The following is a 24,650-nucleotide window of genomic DNA, read 5'->3' on the forward strand; positions in this document are numbered from 1 at the left end:
AGCACCTCCCCTAGGAAGACAGACTGAGGGAGCTGGGCTTGTTGAATCTGGAGGAGAGGAGACTGTGAGGAAACCTCATTTCAGCCTTCCAGTATTTAAAAGGGGATTATAAAACGGAGGGGAATCAACTTTTTACAAGGGTAGACGGTAATAGGACCAAGGGGAATGGTTTCAAGGTCAAAGAGTGAAGGTTTAGATTGGATGTCAGAGGGAAGTTCTTCACAGAGAGGGTGGTGAGGTGCTGGAACAGGCTGCCCAGAGAGGCTGTGGATGCTCTGTCCCTGGAGGTGTTCAAGACCAGGTGGGATGGGGCCCTAGGCACCTGGTCTAGTACCAGATCTGGAGGTTGGAGGCCCTGCCTGTGGCAGGAGAGAATTGGAACTTGATGATCCTTGAGGTCCCTTCCAACCCAAGCCATTCTATGATTCTATCCTCTTAAAATTATGGATGAACAACTTCTGATCTTTCTGTCACTCCACCTATTATTGAATTTAACAATATACTTTTTTATACTTCCCTTTTCTTAATTGAATAGTTTATATTATGGAAAAAAATATTTTTCTTCTAATAAGAATAAAAAAACAGTGCCATTATGGAATTGAGTTAAATAATTTTAGTACTGATTAAATGTATCATACTTTGCCAAAATTAGCTAATTTCAAATATTTAGAAGATCATGCTTGATTGTTCACTTAGAAATGTGGAAAAAGTGAGCGAAACATCTTCATAAAAACTCATGAAAAGCAAAATATTTCTTCTTGGTCTTCAACAGTAAACATTCTTTCTTTTGAAAACACTGAATCTTTATATAAAATAAAAATCATTTGTTAAGGAGAGCATAGGTTAATAGCGCTAATAAAAATATATTAACCATATAATATGCATACATTATTTATGATGTATTAGATTCAGTTTCACCATGATCAGTGTAAGTATACGGTGGACAACTGTCCCATTAGCAGTTTGACCCTTTTTGCCTTCACAGAATCACAGAACCATAGAATGGCTTGGGTTAGAAGGGACCTCAAGGATAGTCAGGCTCCATCCTCCCCACCCCCACAACCTCCATATCTAATACTAGACCAGGCTGCCCAGAGCCCCATCCAACACGTCCTTGAACACCTCCAGGGATAGGGCTTCCACAGCCTCTCTGGGCAGCCTGTTCCAGCACCTCACCACTCTTATAGGAAAGGACTTTCCCCTGACATCCAACCTAAATCTTCCCTTCTTCAACTTCAAACCATTGCCCCTTCTCCTGCTATTATTTACCCTTGTAAAGAGTTGGCTCCCCTCCTCTTTATAGGCTCCCTTTTAAATAATGGAAGGCTGCAATGACTCTTTGAGTGTATTTTTATGGTACAGCTAAATTAATATAAGGGCTGTCTGCTTCTGGAAAAGGTGATCTCCCTTTCCCCACTCTAGCCATGCACTCCTGCAGCTTCCTCTGTGCTGGCTAAAAAGCTGTACCAGCATGATACTCACCTTTCAGAAAACAACTAAAAGATTTTTGCAGACATCTGTCGTCAAGCTATCAGCCTGGAAGGAGACTTTTGTCGGCGGTTCCCCACTAAATCACTTGAATGTATTACAAAACTATCCTTTTTAAAGCCATGACTAGCAAGCCAGACTGCCTTTCAGGCTGTCTTTCAGGAATTTGAATTCACTGAACACTGAACAGAGATGTGTTTCTTTCGTGCCTTGCAGATGTTCCCTGACTGCTTTGGGTCAGAAGCGCTCAGCTGGTGCTTGCTGAAATCATGCAGAAGCTGCTGAGAGTGAGGCATGCCCAGGCTTATAACCGTCTGCATTGCTCTTGAACTTTGGCACCTAACAAACAGGTTGCAAATCAGTATTTGTAAATCACTTAAAAGCCAGACGCTCTACTTATAAACACAAATCAAGTTCATCCAAGTTCATTACCAGATAGACCAGTTGTACTAGAGTATCTTGCATCTAAGATAATATATTCCACAAAGCAGTGGATAGATGCAAACTAAATAATGGGAACTGTCCCTGTAATTTTCTAATGCCTCAACCATGTTCAGGACCTATTGGAATATTCGGAGACTACTGCAATAGGTAAAGTAAACTGCATTCCAGTGCCATCTCCAGGTATACCACATTTTCACTCATTCAGAGAAACCTGGAGTTTTATCCACTTCTAGTTTACAAAACAAGCATTTCCCTGTGGAAAATGCTTTCAGTATCTTCACTGATACTCTGTTTTTTCCAGCCATCACTGATGAGGGTGGCTGATGCTGGCCTCTGAATACTACCTGCCTTGTCGGAAATGCAGCCTTTGAGGTGTCACATGCAGTATCTCAATGTTGGATTTGGATTCTAATGTGTCAGCAGTCCATACAATTCCAGTGATGTCAGAACTATTTGTACTCTGGAATGGAAAATCAACAGTAGAGATTCTACACTACCAAGCGTGTTTGTTTCCTGTGAAGTTTTCTAAGCATACCTATCCTACTCAAAAAGTGTGGTAGGAAGAACTGTTCGATATTTCCACCTGAATTGGTTCCTATTGGTTACTATTACCCTCTATGGTGATAGTAACTTGGTCTACAAAGCAATATAACTATACTAGCATTGCAGCATCTATGAGAAATGGGTTAATCATCCGGAGCAGGACATTATTCTGGCAGCAGTCTTTCTTCACATTCTGGACCATGTAAAGATGGACTGGGAGTCGGTGCATGAGTTGTCTTTGCACAGTTCTGATCTGTCCTTTTTCTCTGTTATGTTTTGTGAATGATACATTATTGAGATTTTGATTAGGGCAAGATTTAATTTAGGAAATACTAGGAATAACCCTAAAACTTAGACACACAGTAAGGACTGTTATTTCTTGATATTTCCCTCAGGCAAAACGAACAAACAAACAAAAAAACCCAACAAAACAAACAAACAAACAAAAAAAACAAAGCAACTTTAAATTAATTTACCTCAACTGTAGGAAGTCTTTGATAGCAGTGTGTGCAGCTTTTAAAGATTTCTTGGCTGTAACATCACTTTCATGGAAATTAGCTGCCAGTTAACACTAGCCCTGAATTTTCTATAGTTTCAGATCAAATAAGAATATTCTTGGATTTCTCTAATGTCAGTGGTTTCCTTTTGATTCTGTCCTTTTTTTCTAATTCATTGCTAATGAATAGTTGCTGCTTCTGTGGCTTTTAGGCTGTTGTACTGAATGACTGTTGGATTTTGTATTTCACAGACTCTTAGGAATGGGAAACCATTGCTTTGATGGGTTTCTGAGAGGCTTAAGAGAGCCTGTATTGCAAAAAGAAACATTGCATGAAATTATTGACTACTCTGTTTCAGGAAAACCTCCATCTTGTTGCACAAAACAATGAAAATGGTAGAAGAACAAACAAAGATAGGGGAATGCTGAAATAATAAATAACTTTGACCTTTTTTTTTCTTTTTTTTTCCCCCCTTGCTGACATCCAGTTGTGTCCTTTGATCTTTCCTGCCTTAAACAAGCTAATATCTGCCAAGAGAGTGCAACTGTTACTGAATACCAAGGTCCTATTTGTTCCGCTTGACATATGACAATGCATTTTTTGTATTTCTAAAGAAGCACAGAAGTAACTTTGAAAGCTTTCATTAACCAGAAGCCTAGTTTTTTCTCATAGACAATTTTTGAATTTTTTGGGTGAGTTTTATTTCTCATCTCCTTGAGCGTACTGCAGATAACTGTGACGTCATTTTCGGCATGATGCTGGTTAGAAAGCAGTGAAGTTGTATGGATGTATTGTTGCTCATTATCTATACAGCTTTGTCAGGAACTGACAAAGATAATCTTCAATAACAGTAACATATTGATGATTCAGTTACATTATCCATGTAATCACAGAATGATTAAGACTGGAAGGGACCTCTGGAGATCATCAGGTCCAACACCCCTGCTCAATCAGGAACACCTGGAACAGATTGCTGATCCTTTGCACAAATCTCTGTTAGTGCTAATTCCTTAGTTCTATATAGATTTCTTGTGCTTAAAGTTGAATTGCTTGAATCTCAATCAAAAGATTTTATAATTTGAGTTTAAAAAGCAGATTTCAGTTGTATTAAATAAATTCAACCTTATAATGCAGGAGATACAGATGTATTTGAATTCTGTGAAGAAATAGTGAACTCTTCTTTAAGGGTGCTACTTCCAGTCACTAGGATAAAGCCGGATATTTAAATCAATGCTATTAAGTAACCATTCTTTGTTCCAAATGTACATAGTGCTTACCAAGAACCTTCTGACTGTGATCACAGGTTCTCCCAAGAATTACTGTAGAACTTTTGCATTGCTTTCAGGTTCAGATTGCATTGACTATGCTTGTAGACTTGTTAAGTCAGTTTTAAAATTGGACATTTTTTCTGCAGTAAGAAGTGTACCTTATATCACAGAAACAGAATTTTGGAAAGCTTGCAACTTATTCCCAAAGAATGACATGAGTCATCTATGGCTGTTAATTTTGGACTTCCCTGATAGTTGGAGATGATGTGTGTGAGGATCAGAGACTTAGGCCGTGATCCAGCAAAGCACTTAAACTCATTTTTAACTTAGCTCATCATGATCAGTTCTACTGAAGACAGTGACTGATTCATAATATCATGGAAAATATACTGCAACCTTATTTGAGATTACATATTTAATACAATCTCTATCACATTTATTTATTTTAACTTCAAAATCTTAAAATATCAGAAAATATCTCATAAGGACTCATTTCAAAATCTTCTTGAGCCTGCATGTCTTTAGTAACTGTTTTGGAAGAAGCTGTTATTTAGTTTCAAAACTAGATATTTTTAAATTGATGATATATTTCTGCTATTTAAAGGGAATCATATCAGCTGAGGGAGCATGCTACTGAGACTTGTATTCAAGATGAGTTGACTTTTTTGTAAGAATTAAGAAATTCTGATTGATAGTTTTTAAAAGTACAAGAAGATAGAAAATACAGCTCCTGCTTACAAAGAACTGATGAATTGCTAACTCATGGCACAAATACAATACTTTTTCTATTTAGTATGTTGAATTTGCTGTTTTATTTAGGATCTGCACAGAATGACTGCAGTCAGTACCTTCCCTGATGGACACTGTCTTTAATGAACAGTTTGCTTTTCTAGAGCATATGGATGAATGACCGGAAACATCAGTGAGTCACTCAGATATGTTGCTGGACAATAAGAAGTCAGTTGTAGACACCAGGGAGAAAATACAAAATATTTTCTAACAACGCTGATTAGATCAATGACTGGTAACTTTGTAGGCTTTTCCTTCTTGGCTTAAGATTAATGAGAGTAGGCCCAAAAAAGAACTGAGACACCATCCTTATGTGGTATTGGCAATAATTCAATAGTTCTGTGATAACGTGTAGTTGCGTAGAGGGAAGGTAAGCGGACTTAATGTGCTGGTTGCAGATTATTCACAAATATAGGTAGCCTTGCTTGCAATAGCAGAGAAGAAAGACTAGTAATGACTATCCAAAGAAAATCATTTCTTCTCTGAAGATGGCAGGCTAATGATAGCTGACCTGAGGTATTCCTGTAGTTGAGAATAGGATACTGAAGCAACAAGACTTTACTAGGTTATGTCATCAGAAGTTATCTTGGCCTCACAGTCACAATAAGTATAATTTTTTGAGATGTTAGGACTAGCTCCACCACAAGGACTTCCATTGGAAGGTTAGCTTCTAGCAAGCAAATATGAATATGTGAGATATTAATAGTCAGTATCATTGAGTACTGTTACTAGAAAAAAATAGAGTGAAGGAACTAAGCCATGTAGATTGATTCTACACAATCTTCTGGCTTGAAGTTAGGCTTTTTCTTCTAAATACTTGGGTGCTCTGGTCACATTTACTGTATGAAACCCTTGTATAAATGGAAAATCATTGACAGAGGGAACTGCAGAAGATGTGTCAAATTGACATTTTTGATGTAGACACTTTTCTCCATTGAAATAGGCAACTGGCTTTGTTTTATCCAAACCACAAGAGCTGGTTAACAGTTTTCCACCTCAGTACATGCTTCATATTCATATATATGCGATTTACTTCTGGGAACAGGCAGGTCTATTAATGTGAAATGATGTCACAAAGGTATTTTGTGTCTAGACTGGAGCATTTTACTGAGATGATGAGAAGGTACTGATAGGACAATAATTTTCTTTTATGTCTTAACTCATTATTAGACGGTCTCAGTTCCCTCTAATTCTTAAGACATTGATCAGGCCAGTAAATAGATGAACTGAGGGGAAGAGTGTATTTGCCCATGGAACTTTCTTAGTTCTTACCTAATTTGTGGAGAATAGCAAACCAGTTGATAAAGATAGATATCTTGAAAATCCATAAAATGAGATCTTGATATCAAGCATCTGTGGAGAATGAGAAGGGAAGTAGACTATGAAGAAAGTAATTAATATTTTCTGTTCAAAGATTTTGTTGCAAGTCTGTGTATTAGATTCATAGAATAATTTAAATTGGAAGAGAAGCCAAGATGTCAATCTCATCCAAACTGCTCAAAGGAAGTCTATTTAGATCACTTTGCTCAGGGACCTTTTCAGCTGAGTCTCAGACTCACAGGATATGAATTCCATAGCCTCTTTGAGTAACATCTTCTTGTATTTGACCACTTTCCTGGTAAAAAAACCTGTATTCTTAATATCTAATTGGAATTTAAAATGGTATGCCGTGTCTCCTGTTGTGTCTTAGCCTGTCACTGTGCACCTTGAAGAAGAATCTGACTTTGTTTTCTCTGTATTCTCTGGTCAGATAGTTGTAGGTAGCAATATGTTCTCCCCTCAGATTTTTTATTTTCTGCAGTTTGAGCAAGCTTTGCAATGTGAAGCTGTCCTCATACATTAGGTGCCCAAATGCTTGGGGTCCTTGGAATTTGTTCTTGTACTGACAGACTGAAAGTGGAGAAAGGTAACAGGAAGTCTAATAGTCTGAGGCTTATTGAAGTGCAGAGATAACAAAATGGCGAAGCAGACTTTTTTTGTTTCCCAGTTCTGTTAGCTAACATCTTTTGAAATAACAGAATTGGACTTGTTTTAGGTATCCATTACACTGTAACTCAAAGCCACAGCAAGAGATATTAAAAAAAAAGTAGTCTTCAGGTGGTGATTACAGTGTAGTATTTGAGATAATAGACCTGAGATAGTTTACATGAGAAGAAAATCATCATGTGTATTTTGCATGCCCATGGGTACAATTCCACAGGAATATTTGCATACACGTGTTTAAACCTGAAATCTGAGAGGCTGTTGTTGATGCCTAGTATATTGTCACGAATTTGGCAGTAAAAGAAGTCTTGAAAAATAATACTGAGAGGCCAATTAATTATGAAATATGACTGATTAGCAAATGGAGCTCATACGCACGAAGAAAACCTGAAACAGTGGAACTGTTTTGGGGGAAAGTAAGGGGAAAAGGAATCAGGTGGAGAAGAGTGCTTATTTGTGGTCTACAATCTGTTCTTTCCTGTCAAAAAGAGTTTTGTGTGTTTTTTTTTTTTTTTATTTAGCTAAAAATGGTATAGAATAATAGATTCATAGAATAGCTTGGGTTGGAATGGACCTTAAAAGCCATCCAGTTCTAACTTTTCTGCAGTGGGCAGAGTTGCAAATCACTAAGTAAGGCACTAGATCAGACTGCCCCCCATCCAACCTGGACTTCAGCACCTCCAGAGATGTGTCATCCACAGTTTCTCCGGACAACCTGTGCCAGTATCTCACCACCTTTGGACTGAAAAATTTCTCTCTAATATCTAATTTAATTTTTCCCTCTTTTAGTTTAAAACCACTCCCCCTTCTGTTATCACTATCAGACAAAGTAAAAAATTGGTCTTTCTCCTGTTTATTAGCTCTGTTCAAGTACTGGAAACCACAATATAGTTTTCCTGATGTATTCTCTTCTTCAAGCCAAACAAGCCCAGCTCCCTCAGCCAGTCTTCAAAGTGGAGGTCCTTCTGATCATCTTCCTGGCTTCTTCTGGATCTGTTCCAGCAGTTCTGCATCTTCCTTGTCCAGGTCTGAGGTCTGCAGTACACTGTTTACCTAGATGTTTTTTCCTGCATTATTGCAGATTGGTCTGTATAGTTTTCTGACCTGTTTTCAACCTGTTACATTTAAGTGATCAGAAGAACAGTACTTGGTTGATATATTTTATACTAATAGGACTGTAAAAATTAAAGGTAGTGAAAGTAAAAGTAACAAAGTAAAGTAAAAGTATATACTAATAGTACTTTTTAAAAGAGTTATACTTCTATAGAATGGTGTAGGGGTGTACAGTGGCATGTGCCAGTTAGCCTGAAATCACCCCAGGGTACTTGGAGGTTAAACTAAATTAAGAATTTGCAAACATGGAAGACAGATATCACAGTTACATATTTATAATGGTAGCTGAGATGCTTCTTTATGCTGTCCTCTAGTTAAGACACATACTTAACTCATACCAAAAGGGTCATTTCTTGTCTGAAATCCATGGTGTCAGACTGGGGAAGCTGGCTTGCTTGTGTAACTGGTCTTTTTTTACATTTAGATAAAAATCTCTCTTTCTAACTACATCATACCTACATGTCTTCTCCAAGACATCTTACTCCTACTTTTAAGGAGCTTGTGTCCTCAAACTCTGCTCTGGCAACTAGAAATAAATTATGTACAGTTGTCTTCCTCACCTAGCTGAGCAATGCTGCAATTTTGTGCTGAATTACATACTTTGCACCTCATAAACAAAATTTTCAGTCACACTTTATATCACCACATAAATGAGACTAACCTTTTATGACTGTTTTGGGGAGTGCAGACATGATAATGTTTGGTCGTTTTGAAGATGTCTCACTCAATCTTGTAAGCTGTCTTCTTTCTGAAGAATTACAAAGTCTTTTTTGTAATCTCTTTTCAAAATGCTAATTCATGGTAATCACTCATTATCAATTTGTCTTTGAAATAAACACAATAAATTAATATGAATATGGTATACTCAGTTCCATGTTTTCTTTTCAGAGCTAATTATTCTTTTTTTTTTTTTTAAATTGAAGCTAGATCCATGAGGACTGACCTGTTATAATGCTGCATTTGTGATTAAGCAAGGTATAGTCCTTAATGTTAAATCATAGCATTGTATTATTGCTTGTCTACCAGTGATGATAACAAGTGGTTAACATTTTCCTTAAGAAAGCAGAGATGTCTTTTTTCTTCCTTTCTTTTTCTTTTTTGTCTACATGGAAACATCTGCTAACCCTCTGAAACCTCAGTATTTGCTAATATCTTTTGAGTTTGTCCAGAGTACTCAGGTATTTTGGCCCATTTTACGTATGTAGTAAGTCATTTATCCTGTATGAGTTGGGCATAATTATTTAGTGCTATCCTCTCCTATCTTTGTTAGGCACGAAAACACAGGAGAAATACAAAAGCTAGTTATATTACAGCATGTCTTCTCTGACTTTAAGAAAGGGCATTTTTACACATTGTTTTCTAATGCTGAATTGAAAAGGAAGATGGTGTCCCATTCAGTTTGTAGGTCTGGGGACTGAAGTTCAGCATTATAACCGGCAAAATAATCTGCACTGAAGTCCAGACTCTTACTCTTCCCCAGGTGGGTAATGAAGGGGGAAAACTTTCAGTCTGTATACTTACCTGGCTGGTAGCATATCAGCCATTCTTTTGTGAAGAGTCATGCCCAGTCTTGTCATTACTAGCATCTGAGAGAGAAAAGAGCAGGCTCAGTCAGGAGAGTTTTAATAAATCTTAGTTTTGAAAAAACAGCAATTTTTTCAAGGGTTTAAAAATTATCCAAATGCGGATTGTGTTCTTTCCAGTTGGCTCAAATTCTTTCAAGTCATTCTCTTTGAGCTCATCACTGACATGTAAGATTTCCACCTGAGTGGTGAAAATCTGATCATATCATAAATATCTGTGATCATATCATAAATATCTGTAAGCAAGTCTTAAAATGTTATACATTAGAATGCTATACCAGCAACTATGGTGACATCCCAGCCTGGTGTTTCTTTTGACTGCACAGATAATTTCATGTGAAATATATAAGATCCTCTCACACGGAGTACTGGCAAAACTAAAGATATATCTAAATGATGTAAATTAATGAACGTGCATATGGAATAATTGTATTCCACAGCTTCTTGTTTGGAATAATAAATATTTAGAGCAAATGCTTTCAAATTCTCTAAATACATTTGGCATGTGTGAAAACAGAAACTCCTCTTTTAACTGTAAAGTCAACCTGAAATGTAAAATTCAGAACCTTGGGTTCACTATTTTTTGTGCCATGACTGGATTTGGTAAATTATTTGAGGGGGAGTGAGAGGGGGAAGGTATACATTCTCATACTGATTTATAACAATTTTAAATGTTATAAACTGACAATAACAGATTAAAAAATTTGTCTCTGCAAAGAGCCTAGAGAACTTTAAAACATACCTCATACTATGCCTAGTAGTATCAAGGGCTTTATTCTTCTTCGGAGATGATTTATAAAGCAGTAGGGTAGATGGTGCTGTTCCCCAGCTGTCTATCTTGAGGAGTTTCCTCACTGGACTAAACACAACATAATTTCTCTGTAATGCTACAGTGGAATCTTGGAAAAACATAATGTTCCTCCTGTTATGTGCAAAAGATTCTTCTTTAATTGCAGCATCTAAAAAAAGCTTCTATCTTTTTAGTTGTGGAATCGAAGCAGTGAAGTTTATGGTCTCTCACTGTCAGCAGATTTATGGAAAATTTATAGTATATCTTCTCAGTTCTGAGTTTACCATTTTCTGTTGGAACACTTACTAAAGCTAGCACTGAAAAAAGCCACCAACAACCAAGGCAGGATTAGGAGTTTTGCTAACTTTAAAGATTACCATTATTGGAATAGTTTAAACATACAGTTTTTACTTTCATCTCCTTTTCCCTCGAACAGCTGTTATCTTTCCAAGAATCAAGAATTTGTTCAGTTGGGGCTGTTTCTTCCTCAAATTCTTTCGTCTTTTTTTTTTTTTTCCCTATAAATTGGACTTGTTCTGTTACCATAACCTGATTAACTTTCCGGACTTTTATTTGGTACAAAATTGATGATAGCAGTGGGAATCCCCAGGCCTTCTTTTAGTTATTTAGATAAGTTAGTGTAATATTTTCTGTACGTTTTTTTCATGCTTGCTTTTTCTCTTTCTGTTAATGAGTTCATTTTGCTAGTGCGCCTTTGTAATCTGCAGAGGAAGGCTGCTTCACTTACTTTTAAACTACGTTCCAAATTTGAAGTGAAAATACGTGCATGTTTTCTGCTATGTTAAGAATCCTGAATATGATTTAAGATCTTCCTGTTTCTAGCTGGCAAGGGTGTTGGACTGTTGGTCCAGTTGAGCCAATCTGCTGGTTTAATCTGATCAGTATAGTTGTCTGCAAAAAAGCACAGAAATGCAAAAACTAGAAGAAAACTGTGGTCATCAATGAATAGAAATGGGCAGAATTTGCCTTCAGAAATATATTAAAGTGTTATTCAGCTCTAAATTATTAATTTTAACCACAGAAGTGCAATTTCGGTTTAATGTTTCTAGGTATAGCATTTTATTACTGCAATTTAGAGTGAAATCCTTACTACAGAGTCTGAGTTGAGCACTGGAACTCTGATTTACCAAGAAAAGAAAAATGTACTGAGATGTTAAAAAGGAAAGCACAGAGTTTAGTAAGCCACTTTCACGCAATTAGTTCATTTCTCATTTCTATGACAGAGTGTTTAAATCTTCTCTGATTCATAAACATCTTTTTATTTAATCTCACTAAAAATCACTGGGTGGAAGAAGCAACTTTTGTTTTGACCTTCCAGGCCAACATCAGTAGTGCTCCTCAGTTACAGTGGACTCCCCTGCTTTTTCAGTATTCTGTAATTGCCAATCTGTATTTCCTTCCTGCATACCTATCATCAAGACCCTGGAGTGCGTCCAGGGAAGGGCAGCAAAGGTGGTGAGGGGTCCGGAGCAGAAATCTTGTGAGGAATGGCTGAGAGAACTGGAATTGTTTAGTCTGGAGAAGAGGAGGCTCAGGGTAGACTTTATTGCTCTCTACAGCTACCTGAAAAGTTGTTGTGAGATGGAGGTTGGCCTCTTTTCCCTCATGATTAGTGATAGGACTAGAGGGAGTGGTCTCAAGTTGTGCCAGGGGAGATTCAGGTTGGATGTTAGGAAAAATTTCTTCTCGGAAAGAGTGGTGAGGTATTGGAACAGGCCAAGGAGGTGGTAAAGTCATCATCCTTGGAGGTGCTCAAGAAACGTTTATATTTGTAATAAGGGACATGGCTTAGCAGGGAAATATTGGTGGTAGATGGACAGTTGGACTGGATGATCTTTTCCAAGGTCTTTTCCAAGCTTAGTGATTATATGACTGTATGATTCATGTACAGATAATAAAATCATTATTTCTTCAGTCATATCTCAAAAATAAAACAAAAACAACAACAACAACAACAAAACCCAACAATCCTATATCTGGCACAAACCTACAATCTTTTCAGAGTCTGCAGGACCAGTTTCCCTCAATATTTTATGGAGATATGTGAAAGACTGGGATAGATGACTTTCTCCTGTGGAATGTTCTCTACAATCCCCCAAAATATAAGACCTTCATTAAGGTGAGAGAAACATATATGGGAGCTTTATTGCACCTGAAAACACAATAGTGGAGAAATGCCTAAACCTATAAGATATAAGGTGGATTTCCCATTGACATGGTATTTTTTGAACACTTCTGTCTAGCACTGGAAATGAAGATATTGTAGCCTGTTCTTATTTTCATTTGCTCTACAGTTACTATCTGTGATTTAAAAAAAAATACTGAGTGTATGAGAAAAGCCCATCTCTTTGAACTCATGTATAAATCTCATGTGAAGTGGGATTTAGTGTAACCAAGTTTTTGAGTAGACTGTTGGTATCCACTGGTGAAAAATACAAAATCTTATTGCTATATCCTGTACATATTTCCATATTGTATTAAAAATGTATAAAATGTGACATGTAATAGATTAGTGAGATTGAACTGGGTGGTAGAGTAAGTCCTGGCCTTAAGGCACAAAGAACAGGATTTAGAAACTAAAGTCTCTTTCCTGGCCAAGCCCACAAGCCAACACATTGAATGTCATCTCTAAAGCAGGATGAAGCTGTATATGTTGCTTCAGAGCAAGTAGGGTAGTAATCACCATACAAGGAAGATAAACACTTTTGATAATATGTTTCATTTTACAGGTTTTTTTTTTTTCTTTTAAAAAGTCTACATTTGTTTAATATGCAGGTTAAAAAAAAATGCTTTTATGCAATATGCACAAATAAAAAAATCACCTTCCTAGAATTTTGCTTCATTAACCAGCTCCACATCCCTCCCCCAGTCCTTATTCTTTCTTTCATCCTTGATCTTATTCTACCCAAAAACAAACTAAAATGAAAATAATAATGATAGTCGAGGCAAACATTACAGGGTGCTATCCCAGAAATTTCTAGCTTGTTCATGAGATTTGGTGGTACTGAGATGTGTGCCAGGCTATATGTTGCATGGATACTGCAGTTATCTATTTCTGAGCCCTTGTAGGAGCAGTACTGCAACTTTTCATACCGGTCTGTTGAAAATTGTTCATAGGGTCTTTGGTTAAATGCTGTGGTGCAGACATGATGCTGCTTTTGCTTAACACTACAGTGTGTTTCAGTGTTGTTTTTGTATGGTAGAAATTTTAAATATTTGTCTCTATGATAACACAGAATCCTCCCAAAATAATTCATGACATTTAAAAAAAATTGCATGTAAAGAGCACTGAGGTTGCACAGGATACACTCAGAAATCAGCTCTCTGTGCACACACTTCTATCTCCCCTCTTCTGCACAGCTATTATGCTTTAATGTTTTATTACGTGTCAATGTAGTATTTATGAATTAGCATGCACATCAGATAATGCTTAACATAAAAATTTAAAGTCTGTTTTGTAGTATACATAAGAAGTGGGCACTTCATATGGCAGACAGGTTTGCATTAATTCTCAGATTATGCAGCATAATATGAGACAATGCTTCTTCTGTGTATTACTGAAGCACGAAATGAATCTATAAGAGTGACCGACCTTAAACTCATAACTGCCATTCATTTCAGACTGTGTAGCCCAGCAGACAGGCTGTTGAGAGCTATACTTGCTTGCTGTTTTGTGAGTCTCTGCAGATGCACATTCACCCACTTTATGCAAACAGGCACACACACTTTTTTTTTCTCTCACACTCTCTGGCATATTTTCTGAATAACTCTTCGACGACTTTCTGAACTTCTGGGTATGATTGTTTCATTATTATTATTATTGTTATTATTATTTTACTAGGAACATGTTTAGTCCAGTGTTATTTAAACAGGCTTATCTCTTTGATCAAAGTCTACAATCTGAAATTTGAACAGGGTAGGGAGGGTGGTAGGGAGGGTGAGGAAATCTATCAAGTACATATTTATATGGTACTGTGACTTAGCTGCATGTCTGTAGAGGTACAAATATATATTACTTCAGTGTAATCTTGCAAATATAAGTGACTGCTTTTTTTAATAGAAGTTCTAAAACACCATATTATTACTAAGATAAAAAAGATTATAGTAAACTTATCTAGAAGCTATTAGTGACCTGTACAATCAGTTTTTTGGTTTCTTGCATTTTTTCAAAGGTTGAATTGAATAACTGTGGAGCTGTTTAAATATAGCATAAGCTTTGCTCGTATTCAAATCGTGCTAACTGGAGTCCATATATTAATGTGTTTAGGGTCAACATTAACTTATTTAACTGAGCGAACCGCAGACCACAGCAATAATGCTAGAGAACTTGGGACAGTTTTTGAAGGTTTTCATTTAGCTGGTTCCGGAGAACTGGTTTGTGAAAAGTTAAAATTATATGGGATGAGATTGCAAGATGAGGCATGCATGCCACACCTTTTCATTATGTCCTTTCTCCTTTCTTTTTTTTCCCCAAAGATAACTTTGAGAGTTATTTCAGTTTATTTTAAAACTGATTCCATTCAAGTACTTTACTTTCCAGTTGATTGCAAAATCTAAGCTTGCTGAGCTTTTGTTTGTGGGAATAGAAAAAAAATAATCCTGTTTTCGTTTTTTACGCACTGAAATCATTCTTCCCAATTTCTAAGATCTTACTATGGCAAAGTCTGAAGGATGCTTTGCTTCATCATTTTACAAGCTAAAACAGAAACAGAAAGAAATTTATGGGCTAATCTAAATCTTTTCCTCACTTTTTAATGTAAATTTTCACTTCAGCTAGTTCAGGTCGCTCTTACTGATAAAGCTTGTTATAAACCTTTTCTCCTACACAGATCTTTTACATTCTTTAATTTCTGTTAGCTAGTTTTGTTGACGGAGGCTGGTTACACACACAGACGCATGTGCTTGCACATGCATTTTGCTTTGCCATATCTCAGTTACAGCATAGTCCTACCCAGGGTCATTACAATGTACACATTACATATTTCTAGCAAACATGAAAATGAATCAAGCACGGAGAGATAAGCACAGATAGATTGGAGCCTGCTGAGGAAATAAAAGGCAGTAATCTGGCTGACCACTGGGCTAGTCTTCCTGGTCTGATTTCAACGTCCTTTCCCGTTAGCTGCTGTGGAGCGCTGGCTGCCCTGCAGTGAAAAATTAAATGAGTAGCAAGAATAAAGTAACATTTAGTGGCACAATTGTTTGGTGTAACTCCAAAACTAATTGTTTCTGAAGCGATGTTTAAATCAGCGTCGGCACAAGGCAAGAGCCTCTGGCTCACAGCCAGCACATTGTAACGCATATTAGTGCAGATGAGGAAGTCTCAAAAGTTAGAGGGAGAGGGAGAGGGAGAGGGAGAATGTGCCTTTCCAGTGCTCACCCTGCATTTATTTGTATACTCCTCCTTGCTGAGATCATAGGAATACCTGTGTAGTGCTGCTTTATTTATTATGATTTCTGCTGAGTCTCAGACTAAGTTCTGGTGTTTTTTTTAGGTGGGCTGCCAGCTGCCGATCTCACTGTTGACAGTAAAAGCAGATATGTTCCTTGCTCACTGCCATTAGCAATGACCATGACCCTTCACACCAAAGCCTCTGGAGTTACCCTGCTGCACCAGATTCAAGGCACTGAACTGGAGACTCTGAGCAGACCTCAGCTGAAGATTCCCCTGGAACGATCGCTCAGCGACATGTACGTGGAAAGCAACAAGACAGGAGTTTTTAACTACCCAGAAGGGGCCACCTATGATTTTGGTACAACCGCTCCAGTGTACGGCTCTACTACACTCAGTTATGCCCCTACTTCTGAATCTTTTGGGTCCAGCAGCCTGGCAGGATTTCACTCTCTGAACAATGTCCCACCAAGCCCAGTGGTGTTCTTGCAAACAGCACCCCAGCTCTCACCCTTCATCCATCACCACAACCAGCAGGTACCCTACTACCTTGAAAATGAACAGGGTAGCTTCGGGATGAGGGAAGCTGCTCCTCCAGCCTTCTACAGGTAAGTGCTACAGAGAATTTCTCTTTCTTCTTTAAGTAGCTATGCTGAGAAATCAGAACGTTGAAATATGTCTGCTCTACACTTTCATTTTTGTGTAAAGGACTGTGTAATCTTGGGGAATCATCCATGATATCGAGACCATAAAAATAGCAGATGATAAAACAAAACTGTAACTCACAGCTTACTGTGCCTGTGAGCTGTAAATTTTGAAAATTGTAAGTAAATGGGAAACAAATTAGATAATGAGTGTAAATGTTTCCTGGGAAAAGATGAAATCATAATTGATTAAGGAGTGGCAAACAATCTCCCTGTTGCAATATATTAAAATTACTGTCTAGAAGTATACCGAAAACGTGCAAGTGGCTGTTTGTTCAGCTCTTAGCTGCTAGTAAGAGTATTTCCTACTGGTTTCCTTTACAGGATAAGTGACTTATATTGGAAGTAGTTCAGAGGCACAGTATCCTTCCTAATAGAACTGTTAGAACTGAGTCAGTGACAGTATTTCCATCAGCAATCACTTTAATGAGTTGCCATAAGAGCTATGTGCCTGGCATTTTTAATCAAACTTCGATGTATATTAAGCATAAATCTAGCATGCTGCATTTGAAAATAAATGTAGATAAATTTAAATATAAGTTATTATTTTATTTATTTTATATTTATTCCTCAATAGAAGTGTTTTAACATGCACTGACAATTGTGAAAGCATATATTTAATTTCTGAAATATGTGGGAGAAACTGATAGAACTGTAGCTTCCAAGAAAATATAATCAAACATACCAATACCCACACTGTTAATCTTTGTACACTGTTAATAGCATAATTTTGTACCAACATATTGTAACGGACTTCAGCTAATTAAAGTGAACAGTTAGCTATATATTGTTTTTCCTAAATGTTTTCCATATTTGTTAATTTGGAAGGTACAGGTGAGTTTGATACAAATGAAATGACCCTCCAAAAATAAAACCAGGTTATTCTTTCCTTGCTGAGGCCAGACTTATTTGTACAAAATAATATGTTGCTGAGAACAGCAATGTAAGTTATTAAACACAATGTAACTCAACGAGAGAGAATCTTGTAGCAGAATCTGGTCCAAAAAACCAGATGGTGGTTGCACTTTTTGAAAATGATAATCAGTTTTGGGGATCAGGTGGAATAAAGATAAATGAAAAGATAACGGTCAGGCCGGGCAGTCCAACAAATATGTCTCTTAGCTGAACTGATTCAAACAAAACTCATTTTAGAGCAACTAAAGGCAATACCTCTAAGAGGAATGAACATTAAGTATCTGGATTGTTTAACAGTGGTGTGGGTGTAAAAATGTATTTTGCACTAGATATCAGGGTGTTTTTTATTTTTATTTTTCATTTTTTAATATGAACATCCAGTGCAAAGCCCTATTAGAAAGCGTGTAAGAGACATGAGGTGTGCAAACAATGGAATAGTGAGTTTGTGAAGCTGAAATGCACATGCAGGAAATGGGCTAAAGTAAGGGCTTTTTACTTAAGGAGGGAGAAAAAACAAGGATCAATTGGAAATGGAATCTGAACTGTGGAAATGGCATTATTTTATTTTCTAATAGTGAATGGTGGTGAGGTACTTTAAAATAAAACTAGCATACATTGTAGTAGTAACATTCAGCTACTGCAACAAGCATTAAAGGGCAGAACTGTATTCCCTATTTCCCAATATTTCCAGTCAAGGATGGGTGTGTCCTTTCAAGATGCATTTTAGATTTGTACACAATTTATGGGGGTTAAAGCAGCGGAAATTAGGTGAATGCATGCAGGTGGTTTATCTGTATACAGAATTATATGAGTGATTTAATGGCCTCTTCTGGCCTTGATTCTGTAAAGCACATTTGACATGATTATATGAAATGTGCACCAAAGTCCTTCCTATCTTCTGTTACCAGGCATAGTACTGTTAGAATTAAATTGATAAAGCTTTGCTTTTTTAAATTTCACAAAGACCATGTTTAGAAAGTTATCATCTTGACAAAATTAAATTTTAGGTCTTTATTCTTGTACTGCAATCATAAATATTATGCTATAAATATTCTAAATATGTGTTAATTGTCTGGGAGATATCTCAGTATCTAATCATAGGGTACAAGAGCAAGTTCTTTCAAAAATTTTAGTGCAATACTTTCCAATTTGCTTTATTCATTTGTATGTTCCAACCCAATCTGATTTCAATCTGTCAATTGGATTCTGGGACAAAAGAGACGATGAGGCATTGTAATCTGGCAATAAAGACATAGATACTGGAGATCTGAAGATGTCTAACAAAATGATGAATTTCTGATGTAACATGTTAGTAGGAGTGCTAAAGGCAGAAAACCTATAACTAAAACCATAGCAAAATTTAAAATCTATCATGATCTGTTTATGATAGTTTGCTTGCTGTGATAATAAGTAATGTCATCAAAGATTCAAAAAGCCCCCTTGAGAATTCTTATTTGCCCTTTTGGTGCCCACAACAATTATGCTGTTTAGCTTGTAGTACTGGAAAGTTTGCATTGCATACTCCTTTTATACACTGGATTTGAGATGCAAAATAGTGCATTGTCTGATACAAGTGACTAGGACAATAAATATTCCCTGTAGATTGGAGTTGAAATTATATTTTGTATATACTAGGATAAAATGCTCTAAGTATTCAGTCACAAAACTAAAAGTATTTCACATGTAGTAAGAAAAAATTTTAATGTCATTTCATTTTGTTAATAAGCATTGAAAATCATGCTATTAACATGTATTAATTTACACATGCGTATTAATACTTTTATTTCTTTCCAGTTGTGTTTTAATTTCAAAAGACTTTATATCTTACTGCAAGATAATGACAGACTTCTGTGTCCAGCAGTAGAACATAACAGTACATAGAGAAAAGAACAAATGTTGTAAATGATAATAATTAAAAAACACCAATCTCTTTCTTACTATGCTTTCTAAATCATGGGTCATCCGAAGCTGAGATAAGAGAATGGGTTTAGTTAATTCATACTGTGCTGTCTTTTGCCTGATTTTTTTTTAATATCTGACCTTGTGGCTGGTTTTATAGAGAGCCAAATACCTTTCCCTTATCTCCCACTGTCTGTATCTTCCAGTCAGGGGCAAAAGGCATAGCTCTAGTAATGTTTTTAACTCTCTTCAGATCTTACATATATTTTATTTTCTCCAACACCTTTTTTTAGTAGTGGTTTTTATTAAAGGCAGATTACTAGTTGACTATTATTACAGGAAATACTGCACTCGTGGGTACTATAGTAAACTAATTGAAAGATTTCTTTTGTTCTTAACTATTATGTTTGTGTTCTGGTCAAATTATTTCCTTGCCCTTTGGTTCATTCATGGAAATACCATGAAGCCATTCAGTAGATAATTTACCTCCATAAATTGCTATAAACAATATCAAAGATGGATCTTTCTTGTTCTTCCAGTGTGCGATGTTTGAGTGTTATCCCACTGAGTCTGCACTTCTCAAATAAAATTCTGTCTCTATTTCAAGCTCTCTGTAGCCTTTGTTTGGTGCTGCTTCCAAATCTGACTGAAACATGCGTGAAAAGAGATGGCTCTTACCAGCTACCTGATAAGGGAATTTTTTGTTTGTAGCGAACGACAGAGCCAGGGAAAGTCAGCTTACAAGCAGAAATATTAGATCAAAAATCATTCGTTACTTCCTCTAGTACCTCAAGCTCTGGAATTAAATTAATAATTTGTTTAGCTTTACTTCTTATTATCATATTGAAATTGACACTGGGCTTCTAGAAACCAGTTGTTCCAAACAGTTTGATCACAACTTTTACATCTAATGTTTTCCAAAATGAAGAAAGATTACAAATGTATATTATCTCTTCTGCATTTCATAAACCTGTTTGAAGAACAGTGTTATTCAACCTGTGTTTTTTTTTTTTTTTTACCTTACCTGATTCATTATGAGTTTTTATAGCTGCTCACATTGAATTCTAAATAATGAGGATTTTTTCAAATTTTAAAAGAATGTTAGAATGAATCAAAAAATCAAAGGTTTAGGTTTTATTATTATTATTATTATTATTATTATTATTATTTATATTCATAATGAAGTATGAGTTATTCCAGAACATGAAGGAATACTATGTACTATGAAGTTGTTTTTCTCTAAGGCATCAATCTGTTCTCAGGTCTTCTTCAAGCAGCAGTGAGGTGTGACATTTGACCAGAGTTTCCCCAACATTCATTGTTTCTGTTTTCAGAGATTGTCCTGGTATGCCTGTTATTTTTACAGCAATAGGTGCCTGTAAAGAAAGAAATAGGATAACTGCATATTTTTCTATCTTATGGAAGAACATTACAATCATGAAGGATTTGTACAAACCAACTTTTTTGTACTTTCAGCTTTCCTTGAGGAATGTATTAATGCAGTTTGAGAGGCTGTAAGATTAGATAGGGCTGGTAGATATTACACAGGATCTAATGTGCGCCTATATCTTCCTGGAGCAGCAGCTAGCTGTCAGTGAGGATAGTCACCTAGGATAGCTCAAATAGCATAAGATGTGGACAGCAGCATCAAATCTTCACATGGACTCTTACTCTGTGGAAATACAGAGAGATAGAGGCACTGTAAACAAACACATAACCTTTTTCTAAGATACATGATTCTAAAAGATCAGTTGTACCAGGGTCTAGAAATGTGAGTTTCTCTTTCTGTATCATAAAGATAGCCAAACAGACTCATTCTAGTATAGATATCTATTTAATGGAGATGCAGGTAGATATGTATAGATGTTCAAAATTATGTGAAATTAATTCCACCACATATCCTACTTCTAAAGAATCAAAGCAGACAACATCTATAATCTCCCTTCAGATAGATACAGCTCTACATCCCTTGAGAGGAAGAGTATTGACTCTGTGTCATTGGCCTTGATCACTCTTGCTCTGAGACTATTGAAACAACAAACACTGCTCACCATATCTGCTCTGATAGGGAAAGCATTAATTGCTGGCACCAGCTCCTTCAGCAATTGCAAACTGAACATCAAATTCCAGGAAACAAGAAGGACTAATCAGAGCTAAGACATCACTCCCAACAATGCAAAGAAGAGTCCTGCAAGTGAAATGCAACCACTTCTAGTAAAATGATACAAAGTAATTTGGTGTTGTTTACAACTACATACTAAAACTAATCATGACCTCCCTGCTTTGTCTTTAGGGAGTTTTCTGCTATTTATTCATGTGTAAGAGCTGAGATTAGGGCAAAGATGCTGTCCATAAGCACTCTCACTGAAAGCAATGCTTTCATTGTGGGTTCTGCTTGAAAATTTACTAGAAGTCAGACTGGAGATTCTACACTATTCCTATTTATTTGGATTGAGCTGTAAGTGGACATTGTTTACCACAGGTAACTCTGATCAATGTGATCAGACCACTGGTCAAAGCAAGGCATTTTCTGCTAAGTTCAGATTCCAGTTGCTGGAAGAGTTCTTCTCTCATCTGAATCAAGATATTCTGGTGCAAGATTATCAACTTGTGAGATACTACTTGCCATATTTCACCCATTACATACTTACAGTGACACCTCTTTGAGACAGGAAGACCATAAAATTCAATTTGCAAGTTAATCTTCCTTGACAAGATGCAACAGTATTGGAATTGGGAATGATCAGGGCAATTAATTTTAATCTTTCAGTAGAACAAGGAAATGTAGTCCTCAGAAAACACGGGACTCAAATATGTATGTCTTATACATAAATTCTATTTGATAGATGTTCAAAAGAACACTGGTGATCTTCCAGCCATTGCAGTGACTATCATAACTAGTGACACAACTACTAGCATATACATAAATAAGAAAAGATGCCTCTCTCTTTTTTTTTCTTTTCCTCTCTATAAAAGCCATTAGTAAAAGAAAGTAACAGTAATGGTTGAAAATCAGAAGTAACTAAGAATACATCTTAAGCAAGCTGTTAGTGGCTAAGAATGCATCTTAAGCCAGCTGTAAGTGGCTAACAGTGAAAAAACTTGTGTGTAACCACTTCAAATCCATTGAGTAAAAAATCATTTTACAGCTTCAAGAATATAGTCTGTCATGCAATGAGTGAAATATATTGCATTCTGTTTCCACGTGCTGCCTTCTCACAGCAGTGCCAGTTCTCAAAACTTACCTCTCCAGGACTTGAGCAGCAGTATCTGTGTAGGGTAGTTACTGAGGGCCTTTGCCTCCCCTTGACAATTACACATCCATGAGCAGCTAGGCAGCACTCAGTTGAATTTGATATCCACACATTTCACTCTCCAGTCATAAGTTAAAAGAGTGTGGAGTACATTATTTTCATCCTAACCATCATAGGTAGATAGAAAGACTACTTTTAACTGATTTCCTAGTGAAAACTTCTGTTTATCCTTTGAATATTTTTCTGTGTATCATTGATCTCTAGTGAAAATCTTGTCCAATTCAATCACAAATCAAATACCTTCAGTCCTCTCTGTCTTTTTATTATTTGCTATCATACAAACCTGTGAAACACTGCTTTGTTCAGTTTGCTTTAGGATTGGTTTGTGCTGCTACGATATAACTACAGAACACTTCCTAGGATGATGCAAAGGCAGTATCTAAGCTAGGAAGAAAGGGGAAAGGAAATTTACTCCAGCACAGGAAAAGTCTCAGCTCACAGTAAATACAAATGGTTGGGAAGATAGGGTGCAGAAAGCAGAAGCAGCATAAGATTTAGGCCCCAAATCTTAAATAACAATACTGAGAACTCATAATATGCTTTCCAGATAGCCTCTGCTTCTGATTTTACGTATGGTACAGTTTAAATTGAAACATACAACACCTGCAGCATTCTTGCTACTTCCCTTTTCTGTTATTTTTCTAAACTTAAATATTATTAAGGTTTATGAGATAAGATTTGCTCATTTGTAAATCTATGAAAAATATTCCAGTTTTTAAAAGTTTACATTTATTATCCTCTTCATAGTTGGTCTGTAAACAGACAAACTTTAGAAGGTGCTAACTTTAAAAATCATTTTTAATTTTTCCCTTGAAGTACTATAAAATCTGTTCTTTGGCAGAACTAAAATGTCATAAACACCTCGTCATCTGTATTTTATTAGCTTATAAAGCTGGTAAACATTCTTAAAGCATTTGTTGCACTGGGCTATCTTGATCAAACAATATCTCTAATTATTCCTCAGTAACTTCTATCAACTAGTGTCTAAAGAAAATTAATTCAAGTGAGTGTTCCCTACTTTGCTTATTAGTTACACCTTGAACTTGAGATGGGATCCCTGCTTCAAATTACTTATCACAGAATCCTTGTACTCAGAAAACTGTAGCAGTGACAAATAATACTGAGGCTAAGAGCATATGCCAGATTTAGATATCTTTGGGGAGCTAACATGTCAAAGAACAGCTTTGTCTGTTTGCTTCCATTCTGGAGTAAAATGACACTCCTCCTTTAGCAAAACTGATAAACACAAGCAAGGAAAAATGAGAATGCTGCCAAAATATGAGCCACTGTAATATAGTTCTTACCTTGCAATAATTTTACATGATTTGAATTATTTAGAACGTATGGGTCAAAAAATATTTATAGCTTTGTCTTGCTGTGTAGTGAGAAATATCATCCTAGCTTTCATTGACAAAGTTATCAATTAGAGATAAAAGCATTCAAAACCTGGATGTGGTGCTTCAGCAAGTTCTTAATTATCTAAAAGCTGGCCAATTAGATTCATAGAGAAAGATTGAGCAATTGAAACCTCTATAAAATAACAGAACTGAAAGTTTTAGTGGCAATAACTTAAGAAACAGTATAATTGTAAGAAGTATTAAGAGTACCTTCAAGGCACATTGGAGCTTAAAAATTTCAACAATACTAAAGTAGGTTGCACATTGGTAAGCTACTATTACTTCTTCTGGATCCAAGCAATCAAAATTGTTAACAGAAGAAAACTAATCTGATTCTGCAAAGAATATTTTAAACACCTAAGAGCAAAACTCCAGTTTACTTTCAGACAGATTAGCTTTAGATTTTCTTCTTATCAGATCCACCGATTCTTTATTGATTACATATACTGTCCAGCTTTGACTTATACTTTCAGTGTTAAATGATAGTCCCAGGGAGGGGTTTTTTTCCAG

General features: G+C 36.3%; 1 protein-coding gene across 1 annotated transcript in view; it reads left to right on the top strand.

Annotated features, from left to right (window-relative positions):
* ESR1 (estrogen receptor 1) overlaps window positions 1-24,650 on the top strand; it is a 156,750-nt gene that overhangs the window by 36,003 nt on the left and 96,097 nt on the right. Inside the window, 1 exon segment of the mRNA XM_010707191.3 lies at window positions 16,015-16,519. Coding sequence (XP_010705493.3) covers window positions 16,015-16,519 — 505 coding nt within the window.

This window comes from Meleagris gallopavo, chromosome 2 (genome assembly GCF_000146605.3).
Source record: "Meleagris gallopavo isolate NT-WF06-2002-E0010 breed Aviagen turkey brand Nicholas breeding stock chromosome 2, Turkey_5.1, whole genome shotgun sequence".
Taxonomy (NCBI): domain Eukaryota; kingdom Metazoa; phylum Chordata; class Aves; order Galliformes; family Phasianidae; genus Meleagris; species Meleagris gallopavo.